The sequence below is a fragment of the Lutjanus erythropterus genome, chromosome 2 (assembly GCF_056507025.1).
Source record: "Lutjanus erythropterus isolate fLutEry1 chromosome 2, fLutEry1.hap2, whole genome shotgun sequence".
In the NCBI taxonomy this organism is placed as follows: domain Eukaryota; kingdom Metazoa; phylum Chordata; class Actinopteri; order Lutjaniformes; family Lutjanidae; genus Lutjanus; species Lutjanus erythropterus.
This window is the reverse complement of record NC_139318.1, coordinates 36004854-36029387: the sequence shown is the minus strand read 5'-3', so window position 1 is coordinate 36029387 and position 24534 is coordinate 36004854. Positions and strand designations below refer to the sequence as shown.

The window sequence follows — 24534 nt, the reverse complement described above, 5'->3', positions numbered from 1 at the left end:
TTCAACCACTTTAACTTCTAAATAAACAGCTTTGAATGTACTTAAATCATCTTTAAAGGAAGTGCTCCTTAAGCACGACAAAGCTCAGTTCCTGTGTTGATATGTTCAAATTTCCTCAGTTGCTGGTTTAGTCACTAAGTTCCACCTTTAAGTCAATTCAGTCAGTTTCAGATCCGTTCTTTGCTCTGAGATTAGTAATTGTGTTGGTTCTATTTTAGGTCTGTGAGCAACTAACAATGATAAAAGCAAAGGAAATGTGGGGCTTGTGAGTCAGTCCTACCACACTGGTGTATCAAAATGGCAGAGTGGAAGAAGAGATGTTTTCCTCCTCCAGAATGACAGCTGATGAGGTTCAGCGGTGGCTCACCATCTTCTTTGTCAATGGAAGAATCCAGAAGGTCCAAGACACTTCAGCAGATCTCAAGAACCTGTTTAATAAAAGGGCTATTACCTTCGGTCCCTAAATTTCAAATATCTATGACCATAAGTAATTATCACCCCATCAAAACTCTCAATATGCCACATTAACATTATAGCACTTAAATCAATTAAATTGAGTGCAAATTGTAGAGCATCTTCTTGCATGTAATGTTTTTGTTTTTGTTGCATCAATCATGAATAATTTACCAATACAATTTAGGCCCTATTTTCATGGGACTAGTGTTAACAGGGGACTTCATGTGATCTAGAAATTAACTCCTCACAGTAATATTTCTTGAATTGAAATGTTGACTTCTGTGACCAAATTTCATATTTTTTCAGTTGTCTGAAATCAGAAAAGAGATGTTAAAAAAACATCAAACATTTTTTTACATTTTATAGGCTAAAAGATTAATCAATTAATTGTGAAACTTATCAGCAGCCTAATCACTAATGAAGATATTCCTAAATTAATATCCAACATGGATAATGAAAAGTCAGGCTGTGGTGCATACATTTTAACACCATAAAAACAGTCAATCAGCAGCTAAATAAAAGAAAGTAACTACAATGTGCATTCATTTTTTTCAGAAAACGAAAATAAACGAATAAAAATACCTGAAGTAAATTCTCTTTTAACTTCTGCTCTATAATTTCCACAGCTGTTAAATCTGACTAATTTAACAGGTGAATTTCACACATTTCAGTCTTAAAAACACACAGACACTCCCTGCAGTATGTTAGCTATCACACAGCAACTGACATAACTACGGCAGCTAGCTACACCTAGCTTAGCTTGGCTAAAAATTTACTCACCAAGACGTTGCAAAAAGAGTCCGCATAAAGGTCTCTGAATCGGCTCGGTCACTATTCCTGTCTTTTGTCCACAGTGCTGCTCGGTTTCACATATAATTTTATTAACTTCATATGTTTTTCAGGTCAACTGAGTTTCTCACTCGCTCGCTGCTCTTCTCTGCGTTACCGTTTTCATGTTTCGTCTCACGCCGCCGTATAGTGTTGAACTTGCTACCGGAAAGGGGCGGGACTTATCTTAGCTCCTCCAACAGGTAACGTTCACTCCGCCATCTGACCAATAAGAAACGATATTTAATTGAAATAAATCTGACAGGTAGATGATATGTTCTCTTTTCAGAAAATAATACAAAAAAAATGTATTTAACGTTTTCTATACTAGGTTACATTAACAAAAATCAAACCAGGGTCACTAATTACTTAACCAGATGTAATTTTATTTTTTCTAGAGCTCAACCATTTTATCAGTCTTGGCCTATCAAAGATATGTCCAGGCAACAGTCCAAAATTTCAAAGACTCTTTATTTGCTATCATAAATGAAAAAGAAAATCAGCAAATCCTCACGTTAAAGATGCTGTAACCAGCAAATATTTTTTAAAAAAATAAATTAGTTGGCAACAATTGTTTTTTCAATCTAATCAATTAGTTGACTAATCATTACAGCAACCACTACAACGGTAGTCTATGGCAAGAGACAAATTATTTTTTCATTCTATTTGAACTATAACATGAATTACACATATGTTGTTTGTCAATTTAAAACATAATTTTACAAGTCAAGAAAGTCTCATTTTATGGTAGGTTTGGTATAGTTTAGTTCTGTGTGAACTATGTCTCTCGTCTCACACAGTATACATCCTCAACGCCAATGTTACTTCGCCTTGTAACGTTATCTTACTTGAAGTGTTTTATTCAGCAACTCCTGGTGTTTTTTTTATCAGCCACGAAGAGAAAGAACACATATGACCTGCTGCTGTGTGACTCCATCCCGGTACAAACACACATCATAGCTTCAGCGGCTAACATTAGCTTTTAGAGGGAAAAAAAATTATGACATCACTTACGCAAACTCTGCATGTGTAGTCTTTCTAATTATCTCTCTTTATGATCTGATAGTTCAGTAGTGGCCCATGGACTGAGGTATTATATCTGTGAGATAAAAACTGTGAAAAACAATGAAGAAAGTTTTTAAAAAGCACAGCATTAAGAAGGAGTGACATAACGGTATGTCAATCGTGTTTATCACATCTCTTTGCTATGTTAGCAAACAGAAGTAGCTATCCAGCTATAGATACTATATATAGATATAGAGTCAGTACTGAACAATTCCTGCAATGAATATTTTCATTATAAATTAATCTGTTGACCATTTTCTCCACTAATGGATGAGTTGTTTAGTCCATAAAATGTTGAATTTTCTGCTTCCGAATGTCCAAGATGATATTGTTGAACATCTTGTTTTGTCCACAGCTCAAAGATATTCAGTTAACTGTCAAAGCAGAGTAAAGAAAACTAATCTAAAAAAAACTAAAATATTCACATTTAAGGAGCAGAAATCAGGGAATTTGGACTTTTTTTAACTAAAAAAAATGCTTTTTAATGATTAATCAATTATCAGATGCAAATTAATTTAATAGTCAATTAATAGCAGATTAATTGTTGCAGCTCTATGCGTTTTATGTTCATTGTTCAATTTATTAATTTGTCCAACTATTCCTGCCTTTGTGGTGTGCAATTTATGTATTGATTGATTGGTTTAAAGACAGAAAATAGTGACATTTTCTGACTCACATGCCAATATTGTGCGATAAAGTAATTATAAAATATGATTACTTGGTACAAGCTCATAAGGGTCAAAAGTGTGTCAGCAATTTCACTTCCTTTATCAGCATCATTGGAGCCTGAGTATTACTGACATGGCATGACATGCAGAAAAAGATGTGCAAACAAAGCAAACAACAACTTTCTTAAAATGTACCACATCACAAATAAATATCAAAATATGAAAGTGATGAGAGCTGCAGAACCAAGAGGAACTACCTATAGTTCTTGGTAAGAAAGCTTTTATCAATCAACTTTACTCATAACAACACTCAGCAAAAAAGGAGCCATGAAATCAGCTAACATCCACACACTGGTTGTTGTCCTGAGGCCTAATGCGAGCCCTCGATTAAGCTTATAAAACTCTTACTCTGAGATATACTGTATGTGAAAAACACATCGAGTTAGCGCCATGTAAAACCACTTTAATGACAGTGAGAAAATGATAACAGCAAATACGAAAGGGAAACACAGAAATAGTATAATTTAAATACTGTCTCCCTACAGCTGTGTCCTAAGTGTGGACAGGAAACTGTTTTGCATCATGTATGCTATCAACCCTGCCTTGTCTATCATTTGCTTATCAGGACACCTTCTCATGCATCAGTAACTTAATCAGATATTTTCTTTGCACCTCTCCCAAAACAAGTCGGTGATGTCTAAGAAACAACTTTTTTCAACAGTTTGAGGAGACCAAGGCAGAGTGAAAAAGCAATTAGCAGTCTTATATCCAGTGGACAGGAACACAGCTCCAGTGGGTCGCATGTTCTTCAACTAAAAGTTTAATGGGATAATTCTGATTGTGTTTGAAGTGGGACTGTATGATGTACTTATCTTTAGTCAGTGTATTACCTACAGAAGATGGTGGTCAGGCCATTTTAGTCACCTAAAAAAACGCCATCAGACAACCTTCTCTGACAGGAAGCAACTGCAATATAAGACAAATATTTCTTTCTCCAAAGCCGCCAGAGTTTTTATCTCACAGAACACAGAAGTTGCTGGTTTACTGCAGCCTCGATTCATTGGTTTGTCTTTGTCTTCAGTGAATCTGAGCTAACCATTTAAAATCCCGAACTCACACAATGACCCAAACAACCTAAAAGCAGTGTTGGGCACGTTACTTTGAAAAAGTAATTAGTTATAGTTATTAGTTACTTCTCCCAAAAAGTAACTGAGTTAGTAACTGAGTTACTTCACTATAAAAGTAACTAGTTACCAGGGAAAGTAACTGTTAGCCCTTAGTAATGGCGTTAATTTTAACGTTTATTTTAACGCTGTTATTCCCATCACTGGTCATTTTGAATAACTGCTTGCTCTTAAAACCACTGACAGTAATATTCACTGTGACACACACACACACACACACACTGACAACTTCAACACACACTACCACAGTCTCACAAACACAAGTGTTTTTTCATTATTTTATGAATTGTTCTACTTTGTTTTTGCTTGTAATGTTATTATTACTATACGCTTTGACAAAAATGTCTTGTACATTCATTCATTCATTCATTCATTCATTCAAAAATCAGGAACAACAGAAAGAGCTGAAGGACCCGAAGCAACAGTTATGCCAACTCCAGGCTAGGGAAGAAGACAATCAGACCTTCCGCAAAGAATCGGACCAGCTGATTCAAGACTTGAAGCAAGAGTTATGCCAGTTTGAGGATAAGGAAAAAACCACTCAGACCTTACAAATGGAATCAGATCAGTTAATCAGAGACCTTAAGCTACAGATATGCCAGCTCCAGGCTAAGGAAAAAGACAGTCAAACCTTACACACAGAATCTGACCAGCTCATCAACTGGTTAGAGCTAGCAATTCCAACCCACACTAACGCGTTAGTGCCAACAATGCCTAAAAGATGGAGGCAGCGGTAGACGACCAACAAACATGCTCTGCAAGGTAAAATTACTGTTTTCACCAATTATATGACAGCATTTTCCCATCACAAAAGTCTGCCTAATGGCAAGGTAAAGGTGGTGAAAACATTCTAAACATAGCATACATAGACATGAATAAACATAGCATAAGTCTGGGGGTTTTAGTGGTTTCCTGTTTTATTTTGAAGTTCTTACCCTTTGTCTTGTTGGTGGTATCACTACCTGTCTTTGTCATTTTCCATTGTTTTTGATCACTGATTGTTTTCACCTGCCCCGATTGGTTTCCCTTTGTATTTAGTCATGTGACTTTCTTGTTATTTTGGACTTTTACCTTGTTTTGGATTGGATTTTCATTATTCTGGACTTTTTTTTTTTGTTATTAAATCACTTTGAACTCTCTCTGCTCAGCCTCAATCTGCATTTTTGGGTCCATTATCTTTTTTAGTTGCTCTGTTTAACACACATACATAACCCAGTTGTCTGTCAATGTAAAGCTAAACCTGTTATCCTAAAAACAAAGCCTTCTACTCTGAAAATACACACTCTGGAGTTCGAGTTAAGTGGCTCTCCTGTCTTACTGCCTGCAAGACCCCATTAACATATTGTTCAATTTAACTGTTATAAACATCTACACCTCTATATGATAATTAATGATTTCTTACGACTCACGTTCTCATTCGTTGAACATTCAGCATTAATTTGAACTCTAATTAATGTGAAATAAGCAAACAAAAACTGTTATTCTAGCCTGGAATAGAAATTTCAAAAGGGACACCACAGCTGTGGTGTTGATGTTACAACGTAACTTTTTCTTAATTTCTGATGACCTATTATGGTCATTTTATGATTTATGCAGGTAAATATATTACAGATTTCACCTTAAAATGGAAAGGAGACCACACATGCGGTAGATGACAGATTTGACTTATACAAATACACAATAACTGCCTCTGGTTTCATGGGAAAGTGAGGTGTAGCCTCACAGTCATCTGTTTTGTCTTATCACAGCTAACAGGTAAATGACAAACAGGTCACCTCATACAAATCCAATTCCTATCTCACACAGTGTACATGACATAATAAAAACTGCAGCTTAACATGCACTAGTTAAATATTCAAATGAATAAACAAAAGAGCAAATGGCGAGACACAAAACAAACAAACAACATAGATCACCCTCTGGCTGGTTTAAAGGAGTCTTTATCTCATGAGTACCATTCACCGCTGAGAGTTGATCTGTACATTTAATATTCAAAGCCACTCCCTGTTTATTTTTGATTGCATTCCACTCAGCTAATTAATTTCAACACTCATATCCTTTTAGAAGACTGTTGAGGTTGATTATTATAGACACACGCAGACGGCATAGCAGCGGAGTCATAATAAATTCTACATTAAACTGGGACGCTTGGTGAGGATGTTGAGAATAATTTCGCTAATTGGAACCGGTAATAGAAGCTTTACTGTCATGTAATCTCTGAGGCGCATGTGCAGGCGGATCCCTGCAAGACCATAATCAAATTCATTACTTCTGTTTATAGATAATGATGCATTATGTGGTGCAACCAAAGCATGAGGATTTTCAGCGGAGCAAATTATTTATGATGGTTGGGTAATGGCAAAAATAACCATTATTTTTCTGCAGTATGCTGAAACAATATTTTCTACAAGTCTGTAGTAATTTCATAGGATTGGATGCTGCCAATTGACAATCAATAAGTGATTGTACAAAAGAATTTTTCAGTCATATTACATCCCCAATTTTAAAAATGTTAGGCTGGTGTGTAAAACATTAATAAAAATAGAATGCAATGATCTGCAAAAACTTTCAACTTATATTCAATTGAATACAGTACAAAGACAAGATATTTAATGTTCAAACTGATGAACTTTGTCTTTTTCAAATATATACTCATTCTGAATTTGATGCCTGCAACATGTTAAAAAAAAAAGCTGAGACAGAGGCATGTTTTGAAAGTTAAATTCTTTCCCATTCTTCCTTGTTCTACTACTTCAGGTGCCCCACAGTCTGGGATCTCTGTTGTTTTATTTTGCCCTTCCTAACGCTCCACACATTTTCAGTGGAAGACAGGTTTGGACAACAGGCAGGTCAGTGAAGCCACGCTGTTGTAATATGTGCAGAATGTGTCTTGACCCAAATAAGCAGGGTCGTCGCTGAAAAAGATGCTTCAAAAACCTGTATGTACCTTTCAGCATTAATGGGACCTTCACAGATGTGACAGTTAGCCGTGATGCTACTGTCACAGATGCTGACCTTTGAAACTAGTGCCGGTAACAATCTGGATGGTCCTTCTCCTCTTTAGCCCAGAGGACATGCCGTCCATTACTTCCAAAAACAACTTGCAATGTGCACTCGTCAGACCACAGCGCACTTTTCCACTTTGCATTAGTCCACCTCAGATGAGTCTGGATGTTGCTGATATATGACTTTCACTTTGCACTTAAGACTTGACTTGTTTGTAGATGCAGCAACAAACTGTGTTTTCTGACAATGGCTTACCGAGTTGTTCCTGAGCCCATGTAGTAACCGTTATACAATAATGTGGATTTTTAATATAATTTTTAATGCAGTGACACCTGGGAGACAAAGGCATTCAGGGCATTCAGTGTTGGTTTTTCCAGATTTTCAAAATCATTTAATGATATTACGGATTGTAGATGGTGAAATCCCTAAATTCTTCACGGTTATTGTTCTTCTATTTGTCCACGCAGTTTTTTATCAAAATGGTGAATCTTGCCCCATCCATGCTTGTGAATGACTCTTTCAAACCCGGTCCAAACACGTGTTTTTTTTTTGTTTTTTTTTGGCATTCCACAAATTCAAGTCTTTTGTTGCCTCGGTCTAAACTTTTTTAGAAATGTTGTTGCAGATGTCAAATTCAGAATGAGTGTATATTTACAAAAAAAATATAAAGTTTATCAGTTTGAACATTAAATATGTTGTCTTTGTGTTGTATACAATTGAATCCAAGTTGAAAAGGATTTGCAAATCATTGCATGTGGTTTTTATTTGCATTTTACACAATGTCCCAACCTGATTAGTATGGCTAATATCATACAACCACACTTGTAAAAAGGAGAATTTTACATTACTGGATCAATCCGAGAGGGAAAAAAGAACAAGCAAACTGTAGCAAAGAAATGGTTTAAAAGGTAGATTAGGTTAAGTGTTGCTGAGTGCTGAGTCAATATGTTTGATACATACTGCAGTATTTTTTGATGCATGGAGACTCCCACTTGAGCTAATGAAGGCATGTGAAACGACAGAGGCCTAATAAAACTGATTAAGTGTCTGCTCATGAACACCCTGATGCATAGACCAGAGCCTGAGATCATAGGCATTGTCCCAAAACAACATCCTGAGTCATCTTTCTTAAAAAAAAAAAAGTTAAGTGATCAGACTGAATATATTTACAGGCACATATTGAATTTGCTTCCTTAAGCAACTGAGGACAATCTCAATGATTGCTTGCTCAGTGATACTTGCTGCCAAACTCTTCTCATGCTCGGAAAGACAATTAAGTTTTTGTGAGTAATTGAACTTTTGGACCCAATTCCTACCTGCAGTTTGCCCTGCAGAGTCCAACTTATAGAGGAGCTGGACTAATAAAGAGATAAAAAGAAGTGCCACTGAAGTTAAATGCAAGACTGTCACAGTGATGCTAAAACATTTATTACTTATTTTTAAGAAACACCTCTTATATGTGTACATTTGAACATCATAACTGCTCAAGAATGGCAAAAGAATGAAAGTTCTTTGCAGCATCAGATGTTTATAACTCTAATTAAAGAGTTAAAATGCGGTGCTGGCATACGATTTTACTAGCAGATGGAATAAGTGATGAATTGGAGGTCAGCCATCATAAGTCTGTCATTATGCTACGTAACTAGTTGACCCCATGTCTCTCACGTATTGATCTTACAAGATGAAAGGAAGTAAGAAAATAGGAAGATACGTCATTCGTATGGTGAAATCTAACAATAACACAGGCTAATGGCAAAGAGCTGGATTAAACATTCATCACACTAATAAAATATTTATATAAATGGTTTGCATTAACCCTACTGATATAATTGTAGAGCAGTTTGTGTGTTTGTGTTTCCCAACATTTCATCAATCCACATTACTCACGTCCTCTCCAAACTATGGCCTTTTTTTCCAATGTGCCACAGTATGTTGGAAAAAGAGAGGCAAAGTCACACCTCTTCTGAACCACCATGGGATCTTACTTCTTAAAAAAAATGAATGGTCGTCAGTGGCAAGAAACAAATAATGTTTTGATCCCATCTGAATCGTGCCACATATTACACATATGTTTCTCAACTTAATAGATAATTTTATAAGTCAAGAAAGTTGCAGTTTGTCATAAAACTGTTTAAGTATCATACTGTGAAGATGCGTAATTAGAAAGACCACACACCCAGAAGTGATGTCATGATTTCCTCCATCCAAAAGCTAATGTAGCCTCTGAAGTTACAATGTTTTGTACTAGGATGTAGTCAACATGCAATGGGTCTTGCTCGTACTTTTAATTAGTATTCATCTTCATTCAGCCTCAACAGAAACAAAATATAACTCACCAAGAATGTCTCGACTCATCCTTCCACTGTTTCAGTAATCATCACATCCAGTTTGGTTGACATATACCCTTTATTCACCAAAGCAGATATTAATTCTGGCTGTACACACCATTTCTCCCCTGCTGCTTCTCTGACCTTCTCCCTCTCGCTTTCCCTCGATGATATTTTATATCTGATGCGGTGAATTGGGGTTATTCCAACCTAATGGTGATATAAGACGCTTAGGTGAATTATAAATTACAAAAATATTAAAAACACTACAGACAAAAATAACAGTAACTACTAGTGAAGTAGCTAACTTAAGGATGAAAAATCAATAATTTTGTGGGTGAAGGTCATGTATGGCATTGACAGGAAGTAAACAGACGTGCAGCCCAAAAATGGATTAACGTCACGCTACACTGTGCAAGAAGAGAATACTACTCTCATATCTGTCCATTTAATATTAGGCTACAGCCAGCAACTGGTAATCTTAGCTTAGCATAAAGACTCGCTGGTGTTTAATCGATGTCTGATGTTGCTCAGGCGATTCGCAGAATAAGAATTTCATCGCAATGTGTGACCCACTTTTCCTGTTGGCATATGACAATAATAACAATTTGAATGAGGATTTGAATTTTACAAGGGAACTTGAAGGCACTGACTTCCTGGAGCATCATCATCGCTGTCCTAGTTTGTTTGTTAATTTCCATCTCTGTCCTCCACTGTGCTATTTTGGATTCACTGATAGCACACAATAAAACAAAATTACAGACCGAGGCACCTGGAGGCTAACAACTTTTGCCTATGGAGTTTGGTTGGCTCATATATTATGTAGAAAGTAAAGCCATGAAAATATTCTAAAGATAGTGTACACTTAAAGTGATAGATTTTTTTAGATGGACCTTTTGTAAGTGGCTAAAACACCTTTTGTTTCGAGCCTTGTCTTGCTTAGCTTCCTCATTGGTTAGCCCCTCTCAGCTTCTCCAAAACTGAGGGTGTATCTACTAACATCTGCCAGTAAACTGACTATCAGCACCTCATACAACCTCAAAGCCAATAATCCGAACTGTACCTTTAAAAATAATTTCAGAATTGCAGTGCACCTTAAAAGAATATTACAATGGTAAGTAACTTAACTGCTAGTAATTTAATAACCACTTACTGGCTGTTTACTTTTACTCGGATAGGTGTCTCAAATGGTATTCACTTCTACTTCAGTCATTCTTTTTGTTGTACTTTTACTTGAGTATAGATTTTTTTTTTAATTTTCATACTCTACCCATCACTGCAGCTGATATGGATTCATTTGTTATAAGATAAAAATCAGCAGCTTCATCGTCTTCAGCTGAGAGCTTCTTTTATCCAACACGCTTATCAAAATGCATCAGGGTGGTCATTGTGCTAAGAACACAACCACAGACACACACACACACGAGCACACGACTGCCAAATGTAAGCAAAACTAGTGCTGCAGGCTGCTGCAGAAAGCAAAGTCCCTCCCCTTGATTTTATGACTCGTTTTTACAGACTAGTGAGAGAGAGAGAGTAAGGATGTAGAAGAGTAGTGATGCACTGGTACCCAGTCTTGTGCAGAGCTTCCACAACATGCTGAGGATTAACTGTCCAGCGTGTCTTCATGAGCACAGGAGCCTCTCAAAAAGTCCAGTTCTTTCAGCTAGAGAACAAACATAGTGGAACATGTTTTTGTCGAAGCAAACCTCAAAGTGGAGGCTAGAAGTTTCAACAACCTCAACAGTTTTTTTTTTTTTTTTACACTTTGAGTGAAGGTAAGCGAGATCTGTGAAGAGCAAAAATGTCTTCCTCTCCTCGTATCAAGCAACAGGAGCATATGGACATGCTGTACATCTCCATTGAGACAGCTATCGCCGTGGCCTCGGTGCTGGGGAACGTGCTGGTGGTGCTGGCCGTGTGTGTGAACCGGGCTCTCCGCAACACCACCTTCTGCTTCATTGTGTCTCTGGCTGTGGCTGACATCGCCGTGGGGGTGTTGGTCATCCCTCTGGCTATCATCATCAGTCTGGGATTTAACACTCAGTTCTACACCTGCCTCTTCCTCTCCTGCCTGCTGCTCATCATCACCCAGAGCTCCATCCTCTCCCTGCTGGCCATCGCCATCGACCGATATCTACGGGTCAAGATCCCCACCAAGTGAGGAACTGCACTTTGTTTTCCTCAACTCGATTAGGTTAAAGTAGAGCTTAGTTTGGTTAAGATTGTGTTGTAAATGTTTAGAAAAGTATCACAGCTTCCAGTGAACTGTTTACAGGAAGAACTACCGAATATTCATCACTGAGAACAGTTTATTCTTACTCAGAAATATGTTAATGGCAAAAGTGCATCAGCCTAATTTCATTAGAATTCCATTAATGCCACATTACACAGCATGTGTATCTATCCATACAAGTCAAATCAAGTCAAGTAAGTTTTATCTATATTATCCCAAATTTTAAAATTGTCTTCCTTCCTCAAACAGCAAAACCCCTTAAAGGATATTTTCAGCATTTTTCCACCTGGACTCTATTTCCTCATCTTGTCATCTCTCAGTGACCAATTGGGTCAGTACTGAGGAAGAGCGCTGCAGCCAATATAATCCATCCATTCAACTGACCCATCAAGGTGCATCCACTTAAGCTGAGCATACAGTGTACGATTTTAGTCAGTCTCTTAAATTGTTTATTGCGTTTGGTGAGCCTAAGTCAAATTTCTACCCCGCTGGACAATAAAGATTTATTCTATTTTATTTCTGATTTTTTAACCAGGTTCTGGGACAGTTGAAGCAGAGCCACGAGTCGATTTTTTCAGCATCAGTGCCTTTTTTCCTCACTTTTGCAACAAATAGCATTTGCATTTACCATGTCGATGTGACGCGTCATGTGGAAGGAAAATATAGACGGTGTGGCATGTAGTGCACAGTACCGCCAATTCTCTCTGCTCACCACCTGTCAGTCTGTATGGTCCATATATGCTGCCGCCTCTTTTTTCAGAAGTTTGGGCACAGATGATCAAGGCAGCGTGCTCCTGCCTCCTTACAATTCTATATCAGCTTTAGCATCACAGCTAGCAAACAAACTTTTACCTTCTTCAGAGCCTCAAAGTCGTGGCTTGATGAATGGACCATGCGTTGTGACAACATGATTGTTATTTACATGTCTGAAAACATTATGGAAAATATCACAACAGAGAGAGACTTTTTCTTTTAAAAGAGTAAGATATGTTTTGTTTTACCAGAAACAGCTATTGTAAGGCTCTCACCAAAGTTATCAGTCTCCCACTGCAAAACTGGAATTTTAACATCATCCTCTCAAACTCAACAGAAACTAAAATAATAAAGAAAATAAAACTTAGCAAAATCTTGGTTAGTTTCTCGACGGTTCCAAAAATCACACATTTTCCTTGTTTGGTTTATTTTGACCAAACCAGAGTTGGTAGTTGTTGGATTTGTTGTTGAATTTTTGGTGAGTTTTATTTTGCTTTTGTCAAGTTTGAGTGAGGATGACGAGAATGATGTTAAAATTCTAGATTTGCAAAGGGAGTCTGGTTGGTTTGGTGATGGCGATAGAACAGCGGTCTCTGGTTAAAGAAAACGTATCTTAGCCTTTAAAAAAGCTCTCTCTCTGTAGGGATCCTTTCCATAATGTTGCCAGACTTGTCAGTGGCAAAAACAAGCATTTTTACTGGCCCTACATTGACGGTGCTCAGTTGCCCAGAGGGATTATATCGTAGTTTTGCTTCTACGGGCTGCAGCGCTCTCCCTCAATGCTGGACAACTTTTAAAATTTGAATTTTAACATTAGATATGATTGATTTGTACCGTGCCTGAAAACCCCCTTAGACATGAAAACATGGGATAATAGGGTCGAGGTAGAAGAATACCAAAGATACCCTTCAATTTTCTGATAATCCTATTTTATAAACTTGCATCAGGAATATTTTAATAGAACGAATAATTATAGGAGTAGTATCAATAGTGTCTTAACTTACTTTATGCTTGTAGCCAGGGGTGGAAGTAACTAAATACAAATACTCAGATTATTGTTATTTAAGTAGCGTTTTGGGGTACTTGTACTTTTATGAGTAGATTTTCAAGTCTGCACTTTCAAGTCTTGGATGTTAATGATTAATCACTAATCACTTAATTGCTGTTAAGAATTTACCCAATTAGAAATGTATTCATTGGTGTTTAATCAATAGTCATGAAAGTAACTGCACCTCATTTGATATTGTTTTGTCTAGTGGAGCCATTTGTTGAATAAGGAAACTTAAACTTTGACTTAAAATGAGAAAAAAAAAATGAAAATTATGAAAATAAAATGTGTTATGTGGCTTATAAATTATTAATGATTAGTCAAATGTTGGTGTTTTCAACTATTGGTTCAGGAAAACACACAAAATTTACAGCCCTAGTTTGTAGAGGTGACTGTGACATCAATGGTTAAAAGTAACTAATACTCTGAGTAGTTTTTGAGACAAATACTTGTCACTTTAACTGAAGTACAGGGTGTCCACAAAGTCTCTTTACAATTTAAACAAATTATTACAAAAGCAATTGATGAGATATGTTAATCAGATTTGTTCTATGTACTCAGTGCTTATCAAAGTTTTTAATCACATTTGCATGTGTGTGGTGTGGGAATGTGTGCAATCGAATCATTGGTCCATTTTTCTTCAACGAGAAATCAATTACTGCAGATGTTTACGTTGACCTTTTGACTGAATATGTGGCACCACAACTGGATGATGCAACCAACCATCATTTTCCAGCAAGATGCTGCACCACCACATTGGGGACTGCATGTTTGTGGGTTCCTAAATCAAACATTTCCAGACCGGTGGACTGGAAGGGATGGCCCAATCCCCTGGCCACCTCGTTCACCAGAGATCACTCCCCCGGACTTCTCTCTATGGGGTTATGTTAAAGATATCGCGTATCGAACCAAGATACGGGACATCAACGACCTGAAGCAAAAGATCACTGATGCCATTGCCACCATTGATGAGGCTATGCTACAGCGAACATGGCAAGAAATCGAGTACCGTCTTGATGTGCTTCGTGCAACTAATGGTTCCCATATAGAGGTGTATTAAATGAGGCAAAAAAAACTTAAATATCTACTTTTCATTTTGTAATAATTTCCACAGATTTGTCTATTCATTTGCTTTTGTAATACATTTGTTAAATTGTAAAGAGACTTTATGGACACCCTGTATATTTCTAATACCAGTACTTTTACATGTAATTGACTAATATTTTAGCAATGTAGCAGTGCTTTTACTTGAGTACAGATTTTAAGTACTCTTTCCACCACTGCTTTTAGCATCAGAGAGCTAAATGTGTGCTTTCAGCTGCAGAGACTCGATCAAGAGGAGGTGGGTCTCTGTTTGAGTTTGACGTGGCACCATATATCCTTGCCTGTTTTAATGTAAATCAATTGCCTGAACATCAGAAGCTTTTAAGCTAATTAAAATGTCCCCGTGAGCCTAAATAACTGACATAAACACAGTTTGTTAAGGGATTTTGGCGGTCACCCATCCCACTTTTTGTTTACCAGTTGGACGTCAAAAGAAGAAAAATGCTTCTGAACAATAACCCATAGACTGGCATTTGTTCAAAGAAATACTGGTCCAGAAGTATGCATGTGTGCACTTAGGTGATTGAAAAACCTGTCTTCATTCTTTTCCAATAACCCTGCTCAGGTACAGCATCATAGTGACGCAGAGGAGGGCGTATGTGGCAGTTTGTCTCTGCTGGATCCTCTCCTTCCTCACCGGGTTGGTTCCAATGATTGGATGGAATAATCGTGATGCTCAGATAAACCTCAATGTTTCCAGTGATATCATCTGTGAATTCACCACCGTCATGAGGATGGACTACATGGTGTACTTCAATTTCTTTGGCTGGGTGGTGGTACCGCTGACCATAATGATCGCTCTGTACGGGGAGATCTTCAGGGTGATCCGGCGGCAGCTTAACAAGCGTGCTGAGGCCACTTGTGACGGAGAGAGGTACTATCGGAAGGAGCTGAAGCTGGCCAAATCACTGGCCCTGGTGGTCTTCCTCTTCGCTGTGTGTTGGCTGCCGATACACATCATGAACTGCATCAACTTCTTTTGTCCGAAGTGTTACGTACCCAAGATCGCCATGTATGTAGGCATTTTCATGTCCCACGTGAACTCAGCCCTCAACCCTATGGTCTACGCATTCAGGATAAAGCGGTTCCGTCTCACGCTGATCCAGCTCGCTCGCCGCTGCATGTTGTGTAAACCCACAGAACCCACTCCATGCCCCACCAGCACACCAGCCCTGACAGAGAAAGTGGACCTGTAACACAGGCTGCAGTACTCCTGTGTGAGACAGTGCAGTGATGATACACATGGGATTATTTTATATTTATATCAACCCATAAATAAACACAATGAAGCATCATCATGGGACACATTCATGTCTGACCCATTCATACTTCAACGCAGTTACATTTTAAGAAAATGAGCCTGCAATCATAAAGAAAAAATTATATCCCCGCCAACCTGGATAATTTTTCCACTTAATGTTTCCTGAATTGATTCATATTGAATTATAATATACTGTATAATGCATCATAATAAGTGATATGACAAACATTTCATGTTCAAAAAGCTTGTTGGTAAATTCACCATAATAAACATTCATAGCTTCTTCATTTAATATGCTAATGTTATATTTCTTATTTCACATTTACAACAACAGAACCTTTGCCCAACAACTATTGTGTTACACTGTGTGTACATTTATGCACGAGGCACAGCAGCAATGACTGCAGTGTCATTACTGCACACAAGTAAATCGTCAAAGAAAACACTGGCATCAACGCAACACATGATAAAGAAATCATCTGGAGGGGCTGCACTGCTCGACATCATTTAAAGATGATTTAATGATGAGAGAGGCTGCTTTCAATCATTTTAAACAAACACTGAAAATGTTTCAACCGCAAAACTAAAAGCTGTGTCTATAAGACAGAGGAAACTCTCCAGAGGAAATTATTTTCCTACACAGTTTTGAACGCAGACTGTGTGTCAGAGCTTTTGGATGTGTAGAAGAACACACAGCATTAATTACCAGATCCTGACCAATCCTGTCAGATTTAAACAATCAGTTGCTGTGCATAAATGGGCACAGTTTCATCTTATTTCATCCATCTGCAATCATCTGTTATTAATCAGAACATTATTTTTTATGTCCCACTGATTAGCAGTGTTCCATCAGAAGTAGAGTGTACACTTGTGAACCCCCCTATGTAGGCCCATGTCACTATGTGAATAGTGTGTTCTTTTAGTAGTTGGAACATACTGCACCTTTGATCAGGTTAAATGTGGGCCAATTGCATAGTTGCTTTCTGCTGCAACAAGATAGCGATGCCCCAATAATGTGCCTGACTGCACTTCATTTTAAGACCAACACACCCATGGGCATACAGATGGGGGCACAAGTACATTTGCTACTTACAAAACATGGGCACTGGGCGTGAAAATGACAACTGCGACAGTAAGAAAATAGCAATGATAGCTGTGTGTCATTGTGCTCCGCTTTGCACCAGGCCAAAGACAGAGCCCTACAAGTTTGTAGCCATGCCAGCAGCTCTGTCAGGTTCTGTTTAGGTGCTTTGAGCTAAATGCTACCATGCTAACATGCTGAGACTTGATTTAAATGTTGGCCCCTTGGTGATGCTAGATGAAAATCAAAGGATCTGTAAAGTTAATACAGGTCATCCTAAGAGGAACATGAATGTCTATATGAAATTTCATGGCATCCCATCCTGGAGATGTCAAGATATTTCATTGGAAAAGTTAAAATGTTGGTAGAGCTGGATGAAAAGAGGATCTCCAAAGACATTAGGATTCATTGTGGCTCCACAAATGTCCGTGCAAAATTTCATGGCCATCCATCACACAGAATATTTTAATCTGGCCAAAAGTGGTGGACAGACAGATCAACAGACATGCCAATATTGCATTTTTGCACAGCATGATTAGGAATGAAATTCCATTTGGCACATAGAATTAATTTGCAAATGCTTACATTGGATGTTTGCATGGTCACGTGAGCACAAGCAGAAGAGTCAGAATGGGAAGATTTATTGAGTAGGCTAAGATCAATAGAGGGTACAGTGTGTTCTGAAATTTTATGTTTCACTGGAAACCATTCAATATACAGAGAAGTGAACAGACCCCGCCTGCATGGAATGCAAATTAAGAATAAAGTCACTAAACCAAATGGAACAAAACTCTGGCAGCATCAAAGCTATGCAGCCATTAGTCTTTATCACAGGAAGCAGCAGGCAGGCAGCTCCTCGGCTAATTCAGCTAGTTTAAGCCATATTTCAATAGCTGTGGCAGACTGTTGAAAAGGCTCTGAAGCATTTGAGTAAATTACCCACAGAGCATTATGCTGAAGTGATTTATTCCAACTCTAAGGCTAAAGCTTCTGCTGCTAAAGCTGTGTCAGTTCTGCTTTGTCATCAGTTTGACTTGTGCCTGGTTTCAGTCAGTGTCAGGCGCCTTCCACTTGCAGAACTTAACACATAAGAAAAAAGGGCCTAATCTGTCTTAGAATATGCATGTTTAAATGTTTTTGTCATTTGGTATGTGGGCTTTATGTGCATATTGCAGTGATGTTCACAGACATGTTTATTTCCTGTCGGCTGTGACCATCTGAGGCTTTTGTGGTTGAATAGTTTCACATTAACATGCTGTCTGTTGAAGTCTTCTTTGTGTCTGTCTCTGTCTGTCCCTCCCTCTCACATATCAATACGTATTTTACCATCTGTCGCCTTCATCCTTGTTGAGGGATTTGCTGAGTGTGGTCTAATCCCCAGCCCTCGTCTTAGTGAGGGCAAGGTAGGTGCTGGCATTTACTGCCTTTCCACGGCACACTCCCGTAGCTGGTGGCCGACTGATTGCTAAGGGGACACAAGCAGCGTGGAGACAAAAATCCAAGAGTCTCCATTTTGTGTGCGTGCATCTTATCTTCATCCTAGATTAATCGTCTTCAAGGTAAGACTCTTCACAGTCATCCTAAAACAGCTCCAACAAGGACTTGTGAAGCTTCATAAGAGACACTATCTGCACTTCTTGTAATTGCAATCTTGATTTCATTTTAACGTCATCAGATAACTGAGGAAAACTCTCATTTGCAGCAGCAAACCAGTGTGAAATGGCCGACACAGATGGAACAGAGGGTGTACAAGACCTGGAGGCTCCAGACGAAGACGTGGACAACGATCCCTTGATACACATCAGTAAATACTGCGAGGCCCGGCGTGCACTACCATGGGATCAGTGGACCTTCAGGGAAAAAGCAAACTATTATTTGGACCGCATTTTCCTCGGGATCTTGATCATATTTCTCCTCATGTTATTAGGAGAATGTCTCTATAAGATGTGGTATGTGACGAACGTGAAGAAGATTGCAGAGTTCTTGTCAAATTCAGTGGTCTTTCTTGTCGAATTGCTCTTTAAACAGGAGAGACAGGAGGAAATGTTGGAATTATAGGTCAACAGAACACTTGATTGTATTATCACTTTTTATGGGTTTCCAACAGTGTTGTAAGCATATGTGATATTACAAATGCCCAGCAAAGAATTTTATAACTACCTCTTAACTAGGGCGAAGGTAATATATAACCATTTCTGAACATCATTTTATATTCATTTGTATTTATGGTGAATTAATGGAAATAAATAATGTATGCAATTAACTGAATCACTGTTCTGTCCTTCAGTACACGGCACACAATTTAGCAATTTAAAATTTGTAGCATCTCCGCTTTTTAATCATGTTTCATGTGTATTTTTTCATTTAACATGTCACAACATTTTTTCATTTAACATGTCACAACATTTTTTCATTTAACATGTCACGACATTGCAACATACGTTGTGTAAATAGTCCCTCATCTTAAACTCTTTAAAATGTCATTTAAATTTAAAAATGGCATCAGAATAGAATATGTGCTAGTGGCATCCAATGTAGATTTCTAAATTTCCAGCCATTTAAGAGACAATTAGAGGGGAATAATGGGTTTCAAGGGTCTGATAAGATCTCTTCTGATAGTTTACCTGAGTTTCGAACAGGTTTGAGGTGGTTGTACTTAACTTTAATATTTCCATTATTCAGCTCCAATTTATAGTGAGATAATGCACTGTTTGCTCTGTTTGATTGACAGCTATTTGTTACCAGTTACTTTGAAATAAATCATATACTGTTATATTAGGCTATGCACTGTTATATTAAAGCTCACAATTGTTATGTAATATCCATCTTGGCCAGTTTAAACATTAAAGTGTAGCTTACAGAAATGGATCAGTAATATTAGTCCAATAATACAGTTTTCAAACTTTTTCTGGCATGCCCATTTTTCAGAAGTTAAAAAAATAGACTTTTTTAAGCAATCATTCACAATAATTGGGGAGGCAACTTGTGAAAAAGAATCCAAGTTGAATTTTAGAGAAATAAAGGTTGAACAATCGTATCAGCAAACTCTTGTTTGTTTATTTTTCCTACATTAATCATATTCATTTAACTTATTTTCACTAAATATTTTTCCCCTGGTCGTCCACAGGTGTCATAGAGCCACTGCAGGCAGGCCTGCACCACAATTTGCGATCCACTGCTGCACTAAAGGGATTCTGCTGCTTTATCAGAATCAAAATCAGGTTTATTTCTAAGTAGGTTTCCACATAAAATTAATTTGCCTCAGTGATTTTAGTGTACAACAATACAAAGCAGGCACTCCAAGTCAAGAAGCATAAATAGCAAACAGAAGATTGACAGTGAGATGTGGGAAACTATCATAAAAATATATGTATGTAATATCATATGTATGTAATTTACATGAAAACGCTTACACTACTGTGCAGTAATGTGAAAAGTATTCACCAAGGATAAGTATAAGAATATTTGAAATGTGCAAAATAGTAATCCAAAAAGAGATGTAGTCCAAAAAAGATGTGTGTTAATGTAACGTACGGTTTGATAAGTATATTTTACTGATAATATTTCAACATTTCCAATTCTGAATAAATGACACTTTTACTTCAGTAAAAGACGTCAATAGCTGATTGTGCCACAAATATCAATGTTATTTGGATTGATACTTATTGTTTTTTTAAAAGCATGGGCACCTGTTTAGTCTGGCTTTTACTGTGTGAAGCACTTTGCGTTACATTTGGTTGTATGAAACGTGCTGTACAAATAAATACTGATTGACTGAATATCCAAATATTGATAAAATGTAGACGTACTCTAACCATTTTACAGGGTGGCAGGTTGTCCTGTTGAATGCAATCTTCTTTCCAAAATATAAAAACAACAAATATTAGGAGAGAAGAAGAGGTGAGAGAAAGAGAAGTAAGAAGAAAAAGAATACTGTATACTCTTACATACATACAGTCTTACAGTTTTTATTCTACTCAAAATAATAAATAATATTTAAAAAGCAGAAATGTAAACAAAGAGTGTTCAGAAAGTTGTAATTTAAATATTACATACATACAATGTTAGTAAATTATGGGATAAATAAGACATTTCTTCCATTCATTCAGTACACAGCTTGGTTGTGTCGAAATGCTGACGTACATGTCTGTCATCCCAAATGGACCAATGAAATCGACGCACTCCACTCTTCGACGATTTCCGGTATCGCCTCCTCCTCTCTTCCGGATTTCCTAGCGTGACCGACGTTTCGTGTCTGTTTAGACTTAAAAGTAAGTTAAACTTTTATTAAATTAAACTGTGTGTGTTGACTAGTTTATGCCGGACTGTGTTTTCAATGTTACATTTACTCGATGGCTGTATTTAATTAATAAAAATAATAGTTTTGCTGACGTATAAGCCACTACTGTCACAAATGGAGGACAGCTGTAGGAAAACATTAACCGCCATGCTGTCTCTGTTAGCTCTCAGTCACATATATCGTAGCTGCATGCTGTAATGGTAACACTACTGGAGAAGTATTCAACAGCGTTACAGCTGAAAACAATGAAAACTAACTGTAAACATCGGACTGTGATTCTCGCCTTCATTTCTGAGTGATTAAAGTCTAAACATCGACAGCTAAAGCTAACGTTAGCTAAGCTAACGTCAAACTGGGCTCCTCCCAAACGCATTTACTGTAAGATAACTCAAATATTCAGACCAACTATTTTTTTTTTAAGGTTTCTACTATTTTTACTTGACTACTTGTTTACTGAATGTACGCACCATGTTGTCGTTACATGATAGGCGTAGTAAAAATAAATTTGTCATGTGGGGAAAGCAAAGCATGCATTTCAGCCTCCTAGTGGTGATTGTAAACACTGCAGTGAGTCCCAGGAGTAGATCATTTTTAACAGGATACTACATTTGGCTCTTTCATCATACAGTTGTTTATTTAACATGATCATGGTCATATGATACCCAGATTAGAGCTGAAAATAGCCAGTTATATAAATGTGAAAAGTTCTGGTTTAGTTTTTTTTGTTTGTTTATTTGGATAATATAGAACTTAATTCATGCCAAAAGAAATTCTTGTGTAAGGGATTGCTCTGAAATTACAGTAACATAACAATAAAAACAACAGAGTAAAAAATATTGACTGGCTATGGAGTAAATGCGAAAACAGTGCATAACAGCGGTTTATTTTTAGTCTCACACACTCACAGATGAAAGTCCGTAAGTTGAGACGCAGGGTGTCATTCCATTATTTTCCTCTCCCAGACTTGACGTGAGTGTTGTGTAACCTGCTGCATTGCGCACACATTATTCATCTGGCATTTTTTGTGTCTCCTGTCAATCCAGAATGCGTTACGTGGCCGCTTACCTCCTTGCTGCGCTCGGTGGAAACACCAGCCCCACTGCAAAGGACATCAAGGCCATCTTGGGCAGCGTGGGAATTGAGGCCGATGATGAACGCTTAAACAAGGTATGCCATTTAACAGTATTTTCTCCTTTTCTTCGTAACCATATTGATTTGAGCTAGTAGGGTAAATATCTGCGTTACCAATGATACTAACTAAATTCCTGCTCCATTTAGTGTAGCAGGGTCTTTCCAGCACGATAGCAGCACCCTGATGCAGGTTGACCTGATTGGAACCTTAATTAGTATCATTGGTAACACATGTGCTTAGTCCAGTAATTCATGTCTGCTGTGATGAAGGTCTTTTACAAAAAAGTAGTATTTCTTTCCACTGAGGATGCTGTGTGGCAGAAATGAAATTAAATCTTGTGTTTCTTTACAGGTCATTAGTGAACTAAGTGGCAAGGACATCAATGAAGTCATGAACTCAGGTAAGGGCTTCTCACTGAGCATGTAGTGCAAGTTTCAAGATGTCACAAAGGGAAGATGGCTAAAAATTGCATTTCTTTCTTTTTTCCCCACAGGCCTCTCTAAGTTAGCCTCCGTGCCAGCAGGTGGTGCTGTGGCGGCTCCTGCCGCTGCTGGTGGAGCCGCTGCTGGTGGGGCTGCGCCTGCTGCTGGTATGTGTATATACCCTTTAGTCTAACCTTAAATTGATAAATTAATGTTTTCAGTTCCTGTAGAATTGATTGAAGTTCTTGAAGAAATGCGTCAATTCACCTGCCACTCAATAGCAAATCTTTATTTTGTCTGAAATCTACTAGCAGTACAAGTATTATGAAGCTGTCTCAAATGAAGCTGTAGTTGCATTTAAGTCCTAAATGAAAATTGACTGTAGTGAATATCAGTACTGCTAAATATTCTTGCTGACTTGTTCTTGACTGTTGTCTTTATGCATCTCATTTCCAGCGGAAGAGAAAAAGGAAGAGAAGAAAGAGGAATCAGAAGAGTCAGACGAAGACATGGGCTTCGGTCTCTTTGATTAATTTGCCTTCTCTGTGTTTAAAAAGCAATAAAAATGTAAAAGGTTTACACACATCATGTTGCCTTTGAGTCCTTTTTAATTGGTTTAAAATAGCTGTCATTATGGCTGCGCAGTGGTAATTATTCCCTAAGACATCACCGTTAAGTGTCCTAGAAATAAACTGTCTGGCTTTCAAGGCTTGATGTTGCAAGCTATTTTGTTGCCTGCTAAAAATAGTCCAGACTGGGCAACCCGTCATCATTAGGCAATCCAGACCCTGCATGTGGTCAGTCTGTCCTGCTGCAGACCACATAACTGAAACCACATAATGGACCAGGCTTACAGGCACAAACCATGATCCAACTCTAATCACAACGGTAGCTTCACCACCGTAATTCAAGACAGGATTTTAAATCTGCTGCCACAATTGACTGGCAACTTCAGTCGTCATCGAATGTATTTAACAATCCATTTCAATGCTTTCTAATTGTATGTCAGGTTGTATTGTATGGTTGGTTTTACATTGGCATTGTTTGTGAACAGCAATAAAACAAGCAATTCACATTTTCTTATAAAAGCTCTTTAATAGTCAAATTCTGTTTGGGAAAAAAATGAATTTGAACACCTCTGTTATTCTGTTACAGTCTTGCTTAAAATTTTATTTTTTATTTTTATAAAAGTTTATTTTTTTAGTGTATGTACATGCACAAAACGTGATTGTAAGGTGCTGGAAAAACTAGAAAATTCTTTAAAAAGTTTGAATTTGACTTAGGAAAAGGAACCCTGATTTAAATTAAAATGTTTATTTTTATTATTTAATTAAGTCATGTTTGTGACCATAACTGATTTTGTGGTTAGACACTTTAAAATGTAATTGGCCATGAAAAGAGAGACTCGACAGAATTCAAATGTTTTCTGTGAGGTTACTGACAAACTGTTGTGAAACAGGTCACCTCATAAGGTTAAGTGTGTTACTCAATCACAAGCAAGGACTTGCGTAAGCTGCAGTGTCCACAAAAGATGTTTCCCACAGTTAAAACTTAGCAAAGACAAGAATATCACAGCGGCTGCAGTGCAGAGGCAGGGGCCTCCTTACTGAACACACACCTCAGTACAGCAGAACTATCATTAATGTCATTAATTACACCTGAG

General features: G+C 37.6%; 2 protein-coding genes and 1 long non-coding RNA gene across 3 annotated transcripts; all 3 read left to right on the top strand.

Annotated features, from left to right (window-relative positions):
- Positions 1-11111: 11111 nt before the first annotated feature.
- On the top strand, positions 11112-16725 carry LOC146332043 (adenosine receptor A1). Its single transcript, XM_084745540.1, has 2 exons — positions 11112-11694; positions 15241-16725. The coding sequence occupies exons 1-2, from the start codon at positions 11339-11341 to the stop codon at positions 15869-15871; spliced, it is 987 nt and encodes a 328-aa protein (XP_084601666.1). The 5' UTR covers positions 11112-11338; the 3' UTR covers positions 15872-16725.
- Positions 16726-17325: 600 nt separating this feature from the next.
- On the top strand, positions 17326-19285 carry LOC146332042 (uncharacterized). Its single transcript, XR_014772605.1, has 2 exons — positions 17326-18576; positions 18720-19285. It is a non-coding gene; the product is annotated as an uncharacterized LOC146332042 (long non-coding RNA).
- Positions 19286-21175: 1890 nt separating this feature from the next.
- Positions 21176-23456, top strand: rplp2a (ribosomal protein, large P2a). Its single transcript, XM_084738294.1, has 5 exons — positions 21176-21288; positions 22361-22484; positions 22801-22849; positions 22943-23038; positions 23328-23456. The coding sequence occupies exons 2-5, from the start codon at positions 22362-22364 to the stop codon at positions 23402-23404; spliced, it is 345 nt and encodes a 114-aa protein (XP_084594420.1). The 5' UTR covers positions 21176-21288; position 22361; the 3' UTR covers positions 23405-23456.
- The last annotated feature ends 1078 nt before the right edge of the window (positions 23457-24534 follow it).

Excerpts from the sequence above, each read along its gene's own strand:
- LOC146332043 (XM_084745540.1), top strand. The coding sequence starts at position 11,339 with ATGTCTTCCTCTCCTCGTATCAAGCAACAGGAGCATATGGACATGCTG. Across the intron at positions 11,695-15,240 it reads CGGGTCAAGATCCCCACCAA|GTACAGCATCATAGTGACGC; the intron begins GTGAGGAACTGC and ends AACCCTGCTCAG.
- rplp2a (XM_084738294.1), top strand. The coding sequence starts at position 22,362 with ATGCGTTACGTGGCCGCTTACCTCCTTGCTGCGCTCGGTGGAAACACC. Across the intron at positions 22,850-22,942 it reads CAATGAAGTCATGAACTCAG|GCCTCTCTAAGTTAGCCTCC; the intron begins GTAAGGGCTTCT and ends TTTTCCCCACAG. Across the intron at positions 23,039-23,327 it reads TGGGGCTGCGCCTGCTGCTG|CGGAAGAGAAAAAGGAAGAG; the intron begins GTATGTGTATAT and ends TCTCATTTCCAG.